The sequence below is a fragment of the Eptesicus fuscus genome, chromosome 18 (genome assembly GCF_027574615.1).
Source record: "Eptesicus fuscus isolate TK198812 chromosome 18, DD_ASM_mEF_20220401, whole genome shotgun sequence".
Classification (NCBI taxonomy): Eukaryota; Metazoa; Chordata; class Mammalia; order Chiroptera; family Vespertilionidae; genus Eptesicus; species Eptesicus fuscus.
Genome location: NC_072490.1, coordinates 17,513,932 through 17,532,221, shown reverse-complemented (window position 1 = coordinate 17,532,221; position 18,290 = coordinate 17,513,932). Strand labels below are relative to the sequence as shown.

At 32.9% G+C, this 18,290-nt stretch overlaps 1 protein-coding gene across 2 annotated transcripts in view; it reads right to left on the bottom strand.

The window, feature by feature from the left end:
- TOP2B (DNA topoisomerase II beta) overlaps positions 1–18,290 on the bottom strand; it is a 62,572-nt gene that overhangs the window by 22,332 nt on the left and 21,950 nt on the right. For both annotated transcript variants that reach the window (XM_028130051.2, XM_008153617.3), the window contains exons 5-21: positions 15,309–15,454; positions 14,378–14,475; positions 13,268–13,480; positions 10,111–10,284; positions 8,604–8,705; positions 8,383–8,520; positions 6,614–6,752; positions 6,127–6,284; positions 5,865–5,990; positions 4,985–5,095; positions 4,797–4,902; positions 3,630–3,739; positions 3,206–3,298; positions 3,000–3,114; positions 1,494–1,615; positions 1,144–1,292; positions 371–602 (exon numbers count right to left, since the gene is read on the bottom strand). In XM_028130051.2, the coding sequence (XP_027985852.2) occupies positions 371–602; positions 1,144–1,292; positions 1,494–1,615; positions 3,000–3,114; positions 3,206–3,298; positions 3,630–3,739; positions 4,797–4,902; positions 4,985–5,095; positions 5,865–5,990; positions 6,127–6,284; positions 6,614–6,752; positions 8,383–8,520; positions 8,604–8,705; positions 10,111–10,284; positions 13,268–13,480; positions 14,378–14,475; positions 15,309–15,454 (2,332 nt within the window). The remainder of the gene's footprint in view (positions 1–370; positions 603–1,143; positions 1,293–1,493; positions 1,616–2,999; positions 3,115–3,205; positions 3,299–3,629; positions 3,740–4,796; positions 4,903–4,984; positions 5,096–5,864; positions 5,991–6,126; positions 6,285–6,613; positions 6,753–8,382; positions 8,521–8,603; positions 8,706–10,110; positions 10,285–13,267; positions 13,481–14,377; positions 14,476–15,308; positions 15,455–18,290) is intronic.

Sequence of the window (18,290 nt, the reverse complement as noted above, 5' to 3'; positions counted from 1 at the left end):
AAGGGCAAAATTAAAAAATATCAGGTGTTGTTAAGCATGGATCAGCAGTTTGGAAACATGTTAAAGTTACATAACTTTGTCATAAAAACATTATTCTCTATATACTTTAGATATGAAAGCCTGAAATACTGAGTATTTATATATTTCAATAGTGTTGCCCCATAAGCCTTATCTCTAGGACCAGGCTTTTTCCAAAGTTTGTATCTTTTACAATAAGCACATATCAAATTGAATACTAATAAAGCAGTTATCTATAATATGTTCTAAAATAAAAATGGTTCCATTACTTTTTTTAAATGACATGACTTTGCAGTTTACACATTGTTGTTTTTTAAATAAACAATATAAGCAACAAATTCTAAATAATTACCATGGGATGAGGATCCAAGCCATCTAGCATTCTTCTGACATTGTTTACAATTTCCCTAGCATCGTAGTTGGGTAATTTACAAGCCCATCCAGTACCAATGCCCTCAGCACCATTTATTAAAACCATAGGAATTATGGGAATATACCACTCAGGCTCTACCCGTTGATTGTCATCATAAAGGAATTTAAGCAGGTTGTCATCTACAATAGGAAAAAGCCGTCTTGCTAAAGAGCTAATAAAAGGGAAAAAATATATGGAAAAAAATGTCATGGTTTTTGGAAATAAAATTTTATACATAATTAAAAACATTTCAAAAAATATTTTTAAAAGAATGCATTTTTAAAATTTTGATTACATGTGCTTCATAGTAAAACTGACCTAGCCTTATTACCAAATATATTTCTCTGAGGCATAAAGCTAGAATAAGATAACCCAATTTTACTTCCATACTCACCTACCTAAATTCTTAATATTGATAAATAACTTTTTAAGAATTTCCTCTTACTCTGTCTAAATCACAAAACCCATCTTCAGCCTAAAAAGTTAAGTTAGGTCTGAAAAATCCTTACATTCATTAGGACTGGTTTCACCAATAATTCATAAAAAAGTTATATCAACAAACTTCATTCTATTTACTATCAAATAATTTAAAATATTTATCTTCAAAAGAATCCCCAATGATACTTCTCCATAATTACAATTCTATTAACCATTTAATTAGTTCCAATAAACTTCAAATAGAACTTGATACCATTACATCAGCAAACTGTTACCTTAACATTGTGAAAATGTAACGAGGGCTTGCAGCATCTTTGCCACCATGTAGCCGAGTTCCAAACTGACCAATAGGCTGAAGCAAGTTAATGTTGTTACTTCCCACAAAGTTCTGAGCCAAATTCACAATAGTCATCATCAATGCTTGCTATAGAATAGAAACAGAACATAATATTAATATTCTAAACTTTAATTATCTTGTAGGTATTCCCTAATTTTATTAAAATCCAAACTCAATTCTTTTACATTTTCAAAGACCTTATAAAAGAAAAAATATTTCATTATGCTTCATTGCCATTCTTCACGTCTGTAAGCATAGTTCTCAATTGATTCCAAACTTAATTCTTACTTCTCCATGATGATAAGCAGACATCTCAGCAACAGATCCAGCCAACTGGGCAACTTTTACTTCACGTTTGTCATTCCTTTTGAAACAGGTAAATAAAACTTTTCGTTGGCCTGGTTTAAAGCCTATTTTAAAAAAGAATAATTCTCTTTTAAAAATATTACCAAAAATATAGTTGTAATATTTCTTTTAGTGTCAAAAATGTCCTAATATTCAAGAAAGAAAAGGAAAGATATAGTTTATTTTTGAAAAATTACTGACTGAAAATAACTGAGATTCTATAACAAAGTGAGTATAAACATTTTTTGATATTTCAATCTATTCCAAAAATGAAGTATCAATTGAAAGACCATCTTTCGGTCTTAAACTGCTCAGTATCACCAAGCTTCTTTCATAGAAAATGCCAAACAACCACATGTCCAAAATGGCAGTTGTAATTAAAGGAGCAGCAAACCATCAATAAGTCTGAAACTATTATTCAAGTATCCCAAATCAGGATAGCCCTTACAAATGAGAGATGTATGTGGTAGTTAAGAATGCAGGGCTTAGAATCTTACTAATCTGGATACTCTTCTTAACTAGGCCATTTATCATGTGCCTTTGCACAAATTACTAAACCAGTAAGCTCAGTGTCCTCATCAGTGTATTAGAAATAATTACCTTCCTAATAGGGTGATCATAAGGATTACATTGAGATAATGCAAGCAAAGCACTCTGCTTCCTTATCATTCTTCTTGTTCTAGACCAATGAGCACAGTAATAAATTTTCAGTATATGCTAGCTATCGTCATCATCATCGTGGGCCCAAAGCATTGCAGAAACAAGAGGATGATAAACATGGTCCCTTTCCTTCAGAATTTTATAATCTAATTGAGAAGGCAAAATTAACACAAATAAAATAATAGGCACACAATTACTGACAAAGTTTAGGCATCTGAGATAATTTACACTAAAATTGTTAAGGAAGACTTCATAGAAGGGATATAACTTAAAGCTAAAACTTGATGGACGGGTACAATCATCTGCTATTAGCTGAAAAACCAAGGAACACAAAGATCTACTAACTTGCTAAAAGTTATAAAATGAAAATTTAAAAGTGCTAGCTAGAAGATCAAAATGTGCTCTAATCACGAGGTAGTTTATAAACTTTTATTTTGTTAAGTAAAATAAGTTAAAGTTTTGAACTCTGAAGGGTTTTTAAAATTCAGTCTCTGATAAATATTTTAGAACTTATCAAAATCCCATTTTACTATTTATTTTAGGAAGTCTGCAATCAACTTGGGTCAAGGGCTTTTAAAATTTGCCATAAGTTAATTTTCCTGAAAAATTCAAAAGGGGTTTTAAAAGATTCAAATTAAGAAATATAAAATATTTCAGTCCTATGAAAATATTTCTAAAACAATTTATGGATTTTAAGATTTATTATTGGGATGACTTAAAGCATATGAAATTAAGCTATACTCAATAATGTACAAAAATGAGAAAAAATTTGAAATGACAGCTACTTACCATCAACAAGAGATGGTATAGACCTTTCATTGTCTGAGTTTGAGAAAAGAATCAATTCCTTGTTGATGAAATCATTGTATGTCAAATGCTTTGTTGCTGTGCCATATAAAAATTGCTAAGAAAAAAATTATATAGCAATATTATCATTATAACTATATCAGTTTTAGTCTCTTTCTTCCCCCAGATCACCACTCTATATGACTAACCTCTGGTAATCCATGTAACCTACGCTGTCTCCGATCTTCCATAAAATTTGTTAACCATTCTTTTCTGTCATCAATCTTCTTTTTACTGAATGCCTGAAAGATTCCAGGAAATTATTTCACATATTACAAAATAATTTCATTATAAAATTAAAAGTTATAAAGGCAAAAAACATTAATTTCTGAGAAATTTGGTTTTTCCAATATGCTTTTAATCAAAAATATACTTGAACAGGGGTTTTTCAATGAAAGAACTCTGAAAACAGAGCATAATCAGGGGCATAGGTGCAAGAAAAACACTAAAATTGATAAGTTTGGGCATTAGAATTCAAAAGAGACTTATTGTAGAAAACCCAGACTGGGAAGAAAGGTATAGGAGGTAGGGGGATGGATATGAGAGCAGACTTTTTAAAATTTGCTTTATTACCAACGTAATGGCAGCATCATCCTCGGGCCCAGCATATCTAAACAAGATGCGATGCCTTTCCATATCAGCAAAATATTCCTTTGCTTCTTTAGCTGTACTGGTACCCAACCCTGCACAATTTAAAAAATGAAAATGAAATTAAGAGAGACAAAGACAAATACTGCATAATATCACTTAAATGTGGAAACCAAAAAAGTTGAACTCAAAGAGGGAAGAGATGGTGTTTGCCAGAGGCTTGGGAAGTGGGGAAAAGTGAAATGTCTATCAAAGAATACAAACTTGCAGTTGTAAGATGTTAAGTTCTGAGAACTAATGAACATCATGGTGCCTATTATTAACTAGAGGCCCGGTACACAAAATTTGTGCACGGGTAGGGTCCCTAGGCCTGGTGGGCAATCAGGGCTGATCGGGGCCTTCCTTCATTCCGTGCCGCCCCATGGTGGTCAGCACACAATTTATAGCTAGCAGTCAAATTCCCAGTCAAACTCCCGAGAGGACAATTTGCATATTGGCCTTTTATTATATAGGATAAGGGGCAGAGGAACATGATACATATTTAATGAAACTACAGGGATGCTAGCAAAATACAGAATGTAAAATTATACAGAACAAAAAAATCCAACTTTTTGAACAAATAAATTACAAGAAAAAATATAGAAAAAGAAACAATATACTAAGATTTTAGAAACTTATCAACCAGATGTAATGTGTGAACTTTGTTTGGACATTGACTCGAAAAATAAAAAATAAATAAAAACATTATAAACATTTGCAATACAAGCAGGAGGATTTTAACACTATTTTAAGTTATTAAAGAAAGATATGAAAATGGTATTAAGGACTTTTTAACAAATTCTTTAGGTGATACATATTAAAATATTATAGAAATCATATCTGGAAATTATTCCAAACTAATAGGATGGCAATGAGAAGAGATTAGATAAAACAAGATTGACCATGAAATGGTGATTGTTGAAGTACATGGGAAGTCCATTATACTGTACTTTATACTTTATAAAATTTTCCATAACAATTATTTAAAAATCAGCAACAGCTATTTTTAAAGTCTAAAGGAGACAAACTTTCAAAATATTTTGTAATACTTTAATAATATATATTTATGTCACTAGTTATTTTTTAAAAATTTAAATATTTTAAAATACAAACCTTTGTAGTATTTTATTTTCCAGGCTTTCTGGTTTTCTATATGTTTTTTCCACTCATCAAATTCAGGAATACTGTAGAAGGAAAGTTCTTGCTTATTTTTGCTTGCCTTAAATTAATTAAAAAAGAAAATTAGTTTTTCTGCTACCCTTTAAGCAAACAGTATAAAAACATATTAATAGAAGTAGTACCTTTACAATTGGAGTAATAAACTCTTCAAGAAAACCGTGCTTCAGAAGTGATGGCCAATTGTGGTGGATGAAATTAATAAGCAGGCCTTTAATGTGAGAACCATCTTGATCCTAAATAAATATTAGTAAAGAAAGTTATAATAGTTTTATGAAATAAAATTACTTATATTATCAAAGTTTAAAATGTCTGAATGCAGCAAAGAGGCAAAAATTCTATTGAAATAGTTTAACCAGATTTCACTACAAGACTGACTTAAGAATTGAAATACAATCAACATGGTTATAATGCAACTTAACTAGGCAATGTCCATGGAGAACAGGTATCCACAAGTCTTCTTTTGACATAACAACTGCTTAACACTATAAGCAGCATTTTTACAGATTTTTCTCTACAAATGCTTTTCATTAGAGGACGTAAGAGAAAAGCAGTTGGATGCATATGAATTTCACACTTTTCAATTTTCTAGTTCTTCCCCAGTTACTGCCATTTTACTATTCAATCATCCTAGATTTTGTGCATCAAAAATTATGCATCATATAGAAATATTAACCATTATCCTATTGATTAACCTTTCTTTTATTTCCTTCCTACTTACAGGTATGCTTCAACCCCTTAATACTACAGTGTGTTCTACTCTTCTCACATTTATTATATTTTACAACATTTTTATAATAACTAACTAAAAAAAATGGTTTCCCATAAATTAGAGAATGTTAAATGTGCTTCACACAAACAGTGCCATTAAATAATGTTTTCTTCCCAGTTGATGTACAATCACTTTCACTTGTACTATCTTGGAGCAAGTCTCATAAAACAAACATTGAAAGGACAATCTGAAAAAAATAGGAGTTTTAAATATGTAGCAATTTTTAAACTAACCTGATCAGTCATAATCATAATCTTTCCATAGCGTAAAGTTTTCAGAGATTCTGCATCATCATAACTTTTCTTGTATTGTAGACCAACTATTTTAATAATATTGTTTATTTCTGCATTTTCCATGATCTATACAGAAAGGAGTTGAAAGTATTTTACATTTAAAAAATCAACAATTTTAGTAAAGTATGAAAATGTCATATATGTGTATGTATGTGTGTATGTATACATACACACACACACACATATATATGCAAACATATACCTGTTTATGAGAAGCTTCCCGTACGTTAAGAATTTTTCCCCTGAGTGGAAAGACTCCATATCTGTCTCGCCCAATCACACCTAGTCCAGACACAGCCAGTGATTTCGCAGAGTCTCCCTCTGTTAGTATCAGTGTACACTCCAGGGAATGTTTGCCACCTGAGAGAAATTTAGAAAGACATATACTCCACATTCCTCAATTTTACCAATTAGAAAAATGAAGCCAGAAAAATTAATAATAGCATGATGATAGTGAAAGACTGTAACAATCATCTTATGTTATGCTTAGAATAGTTTAAATGTTGTATACTTTATTGAATTCCTATCCCCTGAAAATTAGTAATATGTGGTTGCATGTAGCAATTTTAATGAAGTGAAATTATACTCTGAACATAAAATCCTATTGTCTAACTGTATGTGGAAAGTGAAAAATTTCTATAACTGGATAAATAAAAACTTAAATATTTTTTTAAAAATCTAAATCTTACCAGCATCGTTTGCATCATCCAGTTTAGGAATACCTTTGATTTTACTATACTTTACTGATGAACACTTCTTGTTCAGCTGAGTCTGAGCCTTAAATTTCACCCAGTTCAGGATACTTTCTACAATGCCACAATTAGAGGCCTAAAAATTGAAAGAATAATGAATGATACAAACAAGCCAGAAGTTCATACACTTACCTAAAATGAACGTAATACTTGTTACCTATGCAGGTATAGGGCAAAACAATAACAATTATGACAATGATATGCACTAGTAAATTTTATTCTAACTGCAGTAAAACTAACTCTGATAGTTACTATACTGAAATATAAAAACATGAAGAAAAAATTTTACTAGATATGAAAAAATTATAGTCTAATAAACTCCATGAGAAATATATGTAGCTTTTCTCACAAGTTAATTTTGCTAAAATCAACACAGTTAAGCTGATCCCCCCTGGAATTTACCTTCTTGTAAATTCTATTCACTGACATTTCTGATATCTGTCAATACAAAAATGTGAATCTTAAATTCACTATGACAAATAAAAAATACTAACATGAAGGAAACATTAGGATAAATTCAAGAACTTATGAATAGTTCTTACTCTTTAAAAAGTTTGATAATGAGCATTTCAACATTGTAAATAGTGTGTCACTCAGCAGTTAATCAACATGTGACTACATGTTTACCAAAAAGAAAATAAAGTGAAGCAGCTCCAAGTGGAGTTATTTATTTTTCATCATCCTGGTAGTTTGATTTTAGGTGTACAGAAGAGTTTTTTGGAATGTTTGAGATATAAAAGAGGTGAAGTATATTGCCAAATTTAAACTTAATCTTCCAAAAATGAAAAAGTAGAAAAATCTAAAATCAAATCAGTTCATAATGATAACTTTTATGAGAGCATAAATTTGGGAAAACATTAACGTAAGTTCATTTGTATTCTGAATCGATTATGAACAGAATTAAAAGTACTATTTTCATAGGCCTTAAGCTACAATCTAAATTTGTTTTTGTGAGACCCTACCTTTAAAATTCGGATAATGGAATTTGATAAGTATGTTACCACTATCACACTTATTCCTACACCAAATTATAAATTTCCAAACAAGAGGGGCTATCATTTATTCATCTTTACATTCTTAGTGCAGGCCTTTACATATGTTTATTAATATGTTTTCGAGGGTACTGCTGAATAAGGGAAATGAGGCAAATCTTACATATAAACAACAGATTATAAGAAGCTATTAGCAGTTGCAAATCTTGGTTATAAATTTAAGATTCATTATTTATTTGTATTCTCACCTTGTATCAGAAAGGTTAAAGCAGCCTAAATAATTATGTGCAAAGTAAAACAAAATTTTAAAATATGTAGAATATAAAAAATTCTGTTATACATGTGTTACTACAATTTAAAAAAAAACAACTACACAATGGTAAATATCTAAGCATAAAGTTGAAATGAATAAAAAGATTGAAATCAAAAGTCCTAACAGAACCTGAACACCTGTTGGGGGAATATCTAGTTTTATAATGACCAAAGCAAAGCTACAAATACAATTAGTTACAAGATTACCTATTTTAATTCTTGGCAAAATAATCAATTATTTAACAAAATAAAGTTTACCCTTTGAAGTTTGCAGAATTAAGTGTATTAGTTTGTAGTATAAATATGCCTATACCTACTTAATATAAGAAACTAATCACAATAGAATAAAGAAAACTAACTTTCAAAAAAAACACACTGAAAAATAATACAAGTTTTACTCACTGCTTTGAAAAATTTTTCTGACAGTTGGCATTTGGACCCAAAACTTTTGGGTTGCAAAGTCATGTTTTCCTTAGTCTGAGAATCAAAAGTTGGGTTCTCGATAAGGCAATTAATAAAAACCCATATATGGTTTTTTACCTGTTGAAAACATACCAAAAAAAAAGTCAACATCAGAACTGGTATTATTTAATAATTCAAGAGAATACTACAGCATCACTTACTTGAAATGGTTTCACTGATACACCAGCTTTGTTCTTTTTCTTGACTACTTCAATCAGTTTACCAACAACTTGATCTACTACATAATCCACATGCCGTCCACCCTAAAAAGAAAAAAACAACAACAAAATCTTCTATAGTAAGGTAGCAAAATACTTACATATTCATTTTTTTCTAAAGTGAGTGTTTCATCTTTACAACAACTTTGTGAAGTCAGTATTATTAAACCCATTTTCTAGAGGAGTAATATGAGTGTCAGAATAGCAGAGTCGGGATTTAAAAAAGAAGATCTCTTTGGCCATAGAATCAATTAGCCAATTTTATACAAAGCAAAAACAATTAAAAAAAAAAACTGACATGGAAGTGAGAATGAATACTGGCATGGGGGTGATAAATGACACAATAGTTAAACTTAGGGACTGTGGCAAACATTTACCAGTTGTCCATGCAATATCCATTCTTCCCTTTTACTTTACTGACAAATCCAAATTTGTTTTTAACTGGCAACATGCCCAATTACAAAGATTCTCCAATTTGGACTCCCTTGCAGCTAGAAGTACCCACATGACACGGTTCTAGCCAAAGATGTTAGGAGAGGTCTACTGAATGGGGCTTCCAGAAAAACTATTGTATTTCTAGTAAAAAGGAAGAAATTTAGTTGGCATATGCATTTTCCCAACCCAATTCTCTCTCACTAGGACTTAGAAATGAGGCATGGAAGTGCAGCAGTCAACTTAAAAGGCATGAGAATAAAAGCCATATGCTAAAGGTGGCAGGAAAGAAAACCAGGGAGAGCATAGGTGCCTAATAACACTATGGAGTCACAGTACTGAACTAAGACTGCCTACCCCTCGTTCTTAGATATGAGAGGAAAAATAAAACTTTTACATGTTTACATTAGGTTTCTATTACATGCAATAAAATGCAATCATAATGGATGCAGGATTTCTGTTGACTAGAGAAAGTGATACTAGATTATTAAAAAACTGAATATTAAAAATATTAAAACTTGAAGAAGAGTGACAAAGTGATAAAACAGTGCTTTAGATTATTCTAGGGATACATGCTTACTTATATTGCATAATAATACTTTATTATGGTCATGGATAGATGCTTTTAAATGGTAAGAATTTCATTAATTTTTGAATTAAAAAAAAAAACTAAAGAAGAGGATTTAAACTCCATAGAATGACCATCCTAAACATATTCATCTCTTATTAGTCTTTCTCCTATATTTTAAACTCAGAACACAGAATAAGGAATTTATCATTGTAAATTTCATAAAATATAAATGTAGTCAACTTTAAACATTAATAGTAGAAACTTATTTCTCAATGGATGTTAAATTATAAAGCAGCTATTTTTCAGAAAATAAACTTTCATTTTTGTAAGTCAATTTTTATTTCACCAAAGCATATTTGGGGTGGTTTCTTTGTTGTTATTGTTGTTGATCTTGTTGTTTTTAATGAAGCATTGTTCTATCACTTACTTAGAAATTAACATACTTACTTTTGTTGTTGCAATGCTATTTACAAAGCTTATTTGCTGGAATCCTTTTTCACTCAATGTAAGACAAACATCCCATCTTTCATTTGCAAGTTCATGAATAACTTTCAGGGCCACTCCAGTTTCATCCAATTTGTCTTTCACATAAAGATCTACATAACTGCGAAATCCATTTACCTATTAATTTGAAAAACAATAACAATAAACAATCTAATATTGGTAGCTCAACTAGGTGAATGCCATCAGGTACTCTCAAACTTTCATTTCCCTTAATTCACAACAGCTTATTTGGCAGATCCAAACCTTCATGACTTTCCCCTATTCTACTCCTTAATCCCTACCCTCTAAAAGCAATTAATTCCCTATGAACTTGATAAAGAAAGGTTATGAATGGATAGCTGAACTGGTAAATTATTATAAAATCCTTCAAAAGTTTACGTTTTTTAAATAACAAAGTAGACTTCCACTTAGAGTTCAGACATGGAAAAGGGCTGGAAAAAAAGAAAAAAATAAGCTTCCGCCCTTATAAAGAGTTGGTCAGACAAATTGATATTTTATGAACCCTCAAAAAATTGAGATCACAGACCATCTGGCCATCCTGAGCTTGGAGAGAGTCAGGAGTCTGTAGATACAGAACCTAAACATTTGCTTAACTGGGGCAGAAGCTGCCTAATGTCATATAAGCCAGGAACATTAAACCAGAAATTTTGACAAATTGCTATAGGACAAGTGTGGACTAGTATGCATGTGTGAATCTCCTGAGGGATATAGTTATAAGGGGTTCCTACTCTTTTGCAGGCTTTTCCTCCAGGAACCCCCACAAATTCTCACAGGGAAGAGAGAATCTAAAAAAAAAGTTCCCCCAATGGTGCTAGCTAGGGGAGGAAAGCAGGAGCCACTGGGAATTCCACCCAGACCATTTCCCTTACCAATAAAAACCTTAATTTGCCAGCGGAAGGATATTGCTAGAGAGCATTGGCAAGTATCACTGTAGCTGGAATGAAGTCATTCTGCCCTGTCTTGCCCCATCCCAACCCTAAATCATTTAAGTATTTTTTAAGGCATTCTGCAGGGCAGGAAGACTCAAGAATACTGAATGAGAATACTGGCAGATACCTACTGCAACTAGGGAAAAGAACAGAGGGCAAAGGAAAAATCTCTGCCTCTAGAAGAGGAACAGAAATATTTGTAAAGACTAAGCATAGGCCCATTGTGTACTCCAAAGTCTGAAACTTTATCAGACATAACCTACTACTATGCTAACAGGCCTCCAATAATAATAGTGGATTTCGGCTGGAAGAGCTACAAGAGACATAGCCTCTTTGAGGGGCAGCTCAAAGGGAAGGCCCAAATCAAATAGAAAAGACAAGAACAAGGAAGAATTTGAAGTCTCTGTTGCTCATAGCAACAACAAATCTCAACACCAGTAACTACAACAACAAACACATCCCACTTCCTGTATAAATTAACATAAATCCTCATACTAACGCTTATTTACTCCATATCTACTACACTATACAACATAGCTGTTTTTCTACAAAAACTTACAAGGCATGCCAAAAGGCAAGAAAAAACAGTCTGAAAAGATAAAGCAATCACCAGATTCAAACTCAGATTATATCACAGGTAATTTAACTACCAGATAGAGCATTTAAAATAACTATGGATTCATATGTTAAAGGCTCTAATGGAGAAAGTAGGCAACATGCAACTTTAGCAGAGAGATGGATGCTGTAAGAAAGTATCAAATGGAAATGCCAGGAATCAAAAACAGAAGACATAAAGAATGCCTTCAGCAGGCTCATCATAAAGTTGACACGATAAAGAAAAAAAAATCATTAAAATTAAAAGTAGGGCATAAAATAATTAAAATACCATTTCATCTAAAAAAAATAGGGCAATAGAACTTAAACAAACTGGAACACAAAGAATAAGAATGAAGAAAGCAGAGCAAAACATCCAAGAGCTTAGAACAATACCAAATAGTATAACATGTGCATAAATGAAATACCAAAAGAAAAAGAAAAAACAGCACAAAAGAAATATTGGAAGAAATAATGGCCAAAATTTTCCAAAATCAGTAACAGACAATAAACACCAAACTGAATAAATGCAAAAACACACACACACACACAAAAAAAAAAACCCATAAACACACCTAAGCATATCATACTCAAAGAAAACAAAGACAAAGAGAAAATCTTCAAGGCAGCCAGAGGAAAATGAAACACCTTACCAACAGAGGAAGAAGGATATGAACTACAGCAGACTTCTCATCAGAAACCATGCAAGCAAGAAGACAACAGAGTGACATCTTTAAGTATTGAAAGAAAAAGAAATGTCAACCCAAAATTCTGTATCCTGTGAAATTTCTATTGTCTTTGAAAGTGAAGGGAAACAAAGACTCTCAGACAAACATAAACTGAGAGAATTTATTACCAGCAAAAATGCCCTACAAAAATGTTAAAGGAAGATCTCTAGGCAAAAGGAATGTGATTAAAATCAGAAACTTAAATCTACATCAAGAAATTAAGAACACTGGAAATGGAGTGAATGTAGGTATTGTATTTTTAATTTCTCTAAGAGATAACTGAATGCTTAAAGCATTAACAACAACGCCACTAACTATGAAAAATTTCTGCAATCATTTTCTCAAATGTTTCTTCTGCCTCACTGTCATTCTTCTTCTGGTGTTTATAGCATGTGTAAAAATGAAATGTATGATGGTAATGACACAAGAAATGGGAGGAAGATTCTGAAGATACACTGTTATAAAGTCCTTTCACTAAGTGATCAATTAAGTGATCAATTATTTGAGGGTAGATTCAAAGTATTTACAAATGAAATTGTAAAACCTAGGGCAAACACTAAAAAAGTTTTAAAAAGAGGTATAACTAAACAGAGGTGATAAAATGGACTCATTAAAAAATGCTCAATTAAAACCAGAGAAGGTTGAGTAAAAGGAAATAAGAAACAAAGAATAAATACAATGAATAGAAAACAGCTAGCAAGATGTTTTAATCCAAATATATCAATAATCACTTTAAATTGGATCACTGAAATATACCAGTTAAAAGAAAAAGGTTATGATATTAGATTTTAAAACATCTAACAATATCTACAAAATAACAAAGCATTAACTATTTTAGAAGATACTTACAGGCAATTTCTTTCCATTAAACATGACCTTGACCCCTTTGCATGAACCAGCCAAATCATAAGCTCTTCTGGTCATGAGGGCCACAATATCCTTGTCAAGTTTTTCCATCTTAAATTTGGACAGATCTGGTTGGAATGTTATGCATGTGTAATCTTCACCATCAAAATGTTTAATTTTGGCTTCAGAAGTCTTCATCATATTATTCATCCATGTCTTTAAAAGAAAATATATTCAAATATTTCTATAATGCTTCCATATTTTATAATACGTAAAGACTCAGCTCATGAAATACATTTACCACAACTATATACATTTTTCAGCCAAACAACAAACCTAACAAATCTTTGAGCCTGGTATTAAATATTAAAAAATTTTAAATATTATTTTAACAATCTCATATTGAAAATAAGCAAAATAAATTGCACAATGTGATACATTGTTAACAAAATATCCTAAGTTTTTCATCATGACTATATAGAATTTTACAAAAATAAGTAGGTATTATTCTTTACTGAGAAAATTATTTCACCTTATGTAAAATTTCACTCTATTTTCAAGGCATACAAGAGTAAAATAAAATTTTAAAATATGAATTTCATGAATCAACTAGAGGCCCAATGCACAAAATCCGTGCAAGAGTAGGCCTTCCTTCCCACAGCTGCCAGCACCAGCTTCCCTCTGGCACCCAGGACCCAGGCTTCCCTCTCAGCCCCAGCTTCATCTAGAAGGTCGTCTGGAAGGACATCCGTTCTAATTAGCATATTATGCTTTTATTATTATAGATGAGGAAGTTTTCAAACATCCAAAGTAGATACATTTCAATTATCTTTGAGGTTCAGGGCATTTTCACTAAAGCTTAACGAGGTTCAAAGAAAAGTCTGTTAAAGCATTTTATTTTAAGGGAATAGGAAAAAGACAGGCTTATATAAAATCTCCCAGACATTCTAAAGTCTTTTATACTATGATGACATGCTTAACACTTAAGAGTGTGTGTGTGTGTGTGTGTGTGTGTGTGTGTGTGTGTGATTGCAATTTAGCTAAGGTATTATCTTAGCAAAGCAACAAAGCATGATTATTTTTAAAAAGCAATTAGACACATATCTGTCATACCTGTTTAAAACTATGTTTGTATTCTTTGCAAGCAGTTTCTACTGTAAACTTTGTACTGAAAATATTACAAAGTTTTGCACCATAACCATTTCGACCACCTGTAAGAACAATTGAAAGGTTTAAAGAAAATGATGTTAAAGAACTTTTACTTACCTACCATACGACAGGTCTGTTGCAGTAAGTTCTAATTACTGCACTACCTTAACTATCATCAACTGAATATTTCAGAATGTAAACTTTTTCATTTAAAGAAAATTACAATTAAAATTTAGCATATGTATAATTAAAATATGTATTTTGTACATTCGTTATCTTCATCACACTTTTTAAAATTAAGCTTGGTATCTCCTATAATCCAGTAAATATATGAGTATGAAATTTAAACTTTCTATCGAAGTCACTTCTCTATTACAAATTTTTCATCTTTGGTTTTAAAAACACAAAAGAAAACACTATCAGCCTACTTGGTTAACATAATAAGACAACATTTGGTTGATCAAAGCAAACTCTATTGACAGAGTCTAGATTTTCAATCTTAACTCTCTTAAAGAAAACAGTTTAAAAGTAATTTAATTGATACCAAAAGACATAGTGTTTAATGAAATACCAAGCTCACATATATAGGAATCACACATTTTATTTTCATCAGTAATTCAAAACTCAATCTGTCATCCTGGTTAGAGTTCCAGGAGTTCTAAGATAAATCAATGACCTATAAATTAAGCTTTCAAAATATCTGTCAGGGTATAATCAAGACAGTGCTTATGCAGGATAGTTTTTCATAGATATTAATTCTGAAAAGAATTTTTCTCACAATAAAACTACACAGGTTTCCTCTTCTGTAATATTTTATATAGGAATAATAAGAGCTTTATGTTGAGAGCAATATTTTTTAACAAAATATCTAGCCAGCCATTTAGACTTTCTTTACCTGTTACTTTTTTCTCATCATCGTCATAGTTACTGGATGTTAAAAGCTGTCCAAAAATTAATGCAGGAACATAAACCTTCTCTACTTTATGTTCTACTACTGGAATGCCTTTCCCATTATTCCAAATGCTTATAATGTTAGATTCACTGTAAATAAACAAGCAGAGTTTAAGGCTTAAATAGTTCAAAGACATTTATTTCCATCAAAAGTAAAGTAATACCAAATAGCCCTAGCCAGTTTGGCTCAGTGGACAGAGCATCGGCCATGGACTGAAGAGTCCCGGGTTCGATTGCAGTCAAGGGCACATACCTCGGCTGCAGGATCGATCCCAGACCCTGGTCAAGGCCCCCGGAAGGCAACAGATTGATGTGTCTCTCTCACATCGATGTTTCTCTCTCTCCCCTTCCTTTCCACTCTCTTTGAAAATCAATGGAAAAATATCCTCAGATGAGGATTAACAAAAAAACAAAAAGAAAAAAAAAGTAATACAGAATAAACTTGATTATGAGCAAATCATCAGTCATTACTAATTGAAAGACACTCACTCATCTTTCCAAAAAATACTGAGGACACACATTTATATCCCTGAAGTTATAACTCTAATTAGGATCACTAAGATCTGCAAGTAATAGTGCAAAATTTCTTAGAAAAAGAAGCTATTCTCAACTTCCCAGAAAATAATAAAGCAGTAAAGCTTTTACAGTAAGAAGTCAGCCAGAGATCCCGTTTTCTTTTTATACTAGAGGCCCAGTGCACGAGATTCGTGCACGGGGGGGGGGGGGGGGGGGGGGGGGGGGGGGGAAAGGGGTGTGTCCCCTCAACCCAACTTGCGCCCTCTCACAATCCAAGACCCCTCAGGGGACATCCCTCTTGCAGTCCGGGACCCCTGGCTCCTTACCATCTGCCTGCAGCAGAGGTGGGAGAGGCTCCTGCCACTGCTGCTGTGCTCACCAACCGTGAGCCCAGCTTCTGGCTGAGCAGTGATTCCCTGGTGGGAGCGCACTGACCACCAGGGGTAGCTTCTGTGCTGAGCATCTGCCCCCTGGTGGTCAGTGCACATCATAGCAACCGGTTATTCCACTGTTCAGTCAATTTGCATATTATGCTTTTATTATATAGGATAAATTAGCCATGATCTTCCTCTTCATTCTACCAATATACCACCTGTAAACCACAAGCTCTGAAGAGCCAGCAGCCATAGTCATTTTCATTTCTTACCTAACTGCTGTAGCAGTATAGATGAAAATAGGATGGGCAGCTTGAACTGTATTCCATTCTGTTGCTAAATATTAGAGAGATGTTTGTATTGTGGCAATCATTGTCATAAACTGATTTTAATGGTTTTATAATATGTAGATACTACCAATTTTAGGTCTTTTTAAATTTTTCTATCACACAAAAAACTAAACATTTTAGCCCTGAATTGTATTGACTAGAGGATCCTATAGCTAACAGAAACTCATGTAGGCAGTAGTCCTGATGGAAAATTTTGCCACCCTGTTTTTTTGTGTCTTGTGTTTTTTTAATGTTTTATTGATTTCAGAGAGAAAAAGGGAGAGGAGAGAGAGAGAGAGAAACATCAATAATGACAATCAATTGGCTGACTGTTGCCTCCCGTATGCCCCCTACTGAGGATCAAACCCACAACCTGGCATGTGCTCCCACCTGTAATAGAACCATGACCTCCTGGTTCATGAGTTGACACTCAACCACTGACCAACACCAGCCGGGCAGACTATGCTGTTGCTTTAAGTAATATATACTATGATTCCTTTACCCATTTAAGATACAAATTTGCAAAAAAAAATTATCTTCATAATCAACACTGACAATTGGTTTAAAAAGCTACCATTTGCCAATCTGATTCAGAATTATTCTTAGACACTGTGTCATGTATATATTCATAACTTAATCTCTTAATAGTTATTAGAAATAATTATTACAACTTAAAAAAACCTGTATATATAAAAGCCTAAGTGACTGTTCAACCGGCAGCTACGATGTGCACTGACCACCAAGGGGCAGATGCTCAACGCAGAGGCATGGAAACATGGAACAAACTGATGAATCTCAGAAGGAAGGGAGGAGGGGAAAGGGAGGGAAGAGATTAACCAAAGATCTTATATGCATACTAGAGGCCCAGTGCCATGGATTCATGCACCAGTGGGGTCCCTCGGCCTGGCCTGCAATGATGGGGCCGAAAACCTGCCCAGTGCACGTGCACCAGTGGGGTCCCTCAGCCTGGCCTGTGGGGATCAGGCCAAACCCAGCAGTCCGACATCCCCCAAGGGGTCCCGGATTGCGAGAGGGCACAGGCCAGGCCGAGGGACCCCACAATAGTGCACGAATCTGTGCACCAGGCTGCTAGTATTGTTATAAAAGCCAAAATGAAAATCAAAGATTCAAGAGAAAATTAATTAATTAAATAAATAAGTAAATAAAAAAAACTAAAAAATTACTTTTAATACATTATTTTCTTTCCCCAAATCAACAACCATCTTTTCTTTTCCCACTTTCCAATATAGGTTCAACTCTCTGAATCTGGTAAACTCAAAATTTTGTATCATTTTTAAAATTGATTTTTGGAGAGAGAGGGAGAGCTACATGAGAGAGAAACATTGATCAGTTGCCTGCTATATGCACCCTGACTGAGGATCGAACCTGCAACCTACATATGTGCCCTGACAGGGAATTTAACCTGCCACTTTTTAGTGTACAGAAGACGCTCCGACCAACTGAGCCATCTGGCCAGGGCTTGATATTGTTTTTATTCATACCTCCTGATCATTCTCTAGACTCATTAGTCCACAAGACTTATTAGTTTGTCCTATTAGATTAATTTCATATCATTATAATTTTTCATTCCAAATGCTAGTATATGAATCTAGATAAAATAATATCACCTTAAACATTGATTATTCCAACAATCTTCTTACTAGCCACTCCCCTTAAATATATTCTGCATGATGGACTTATAACACT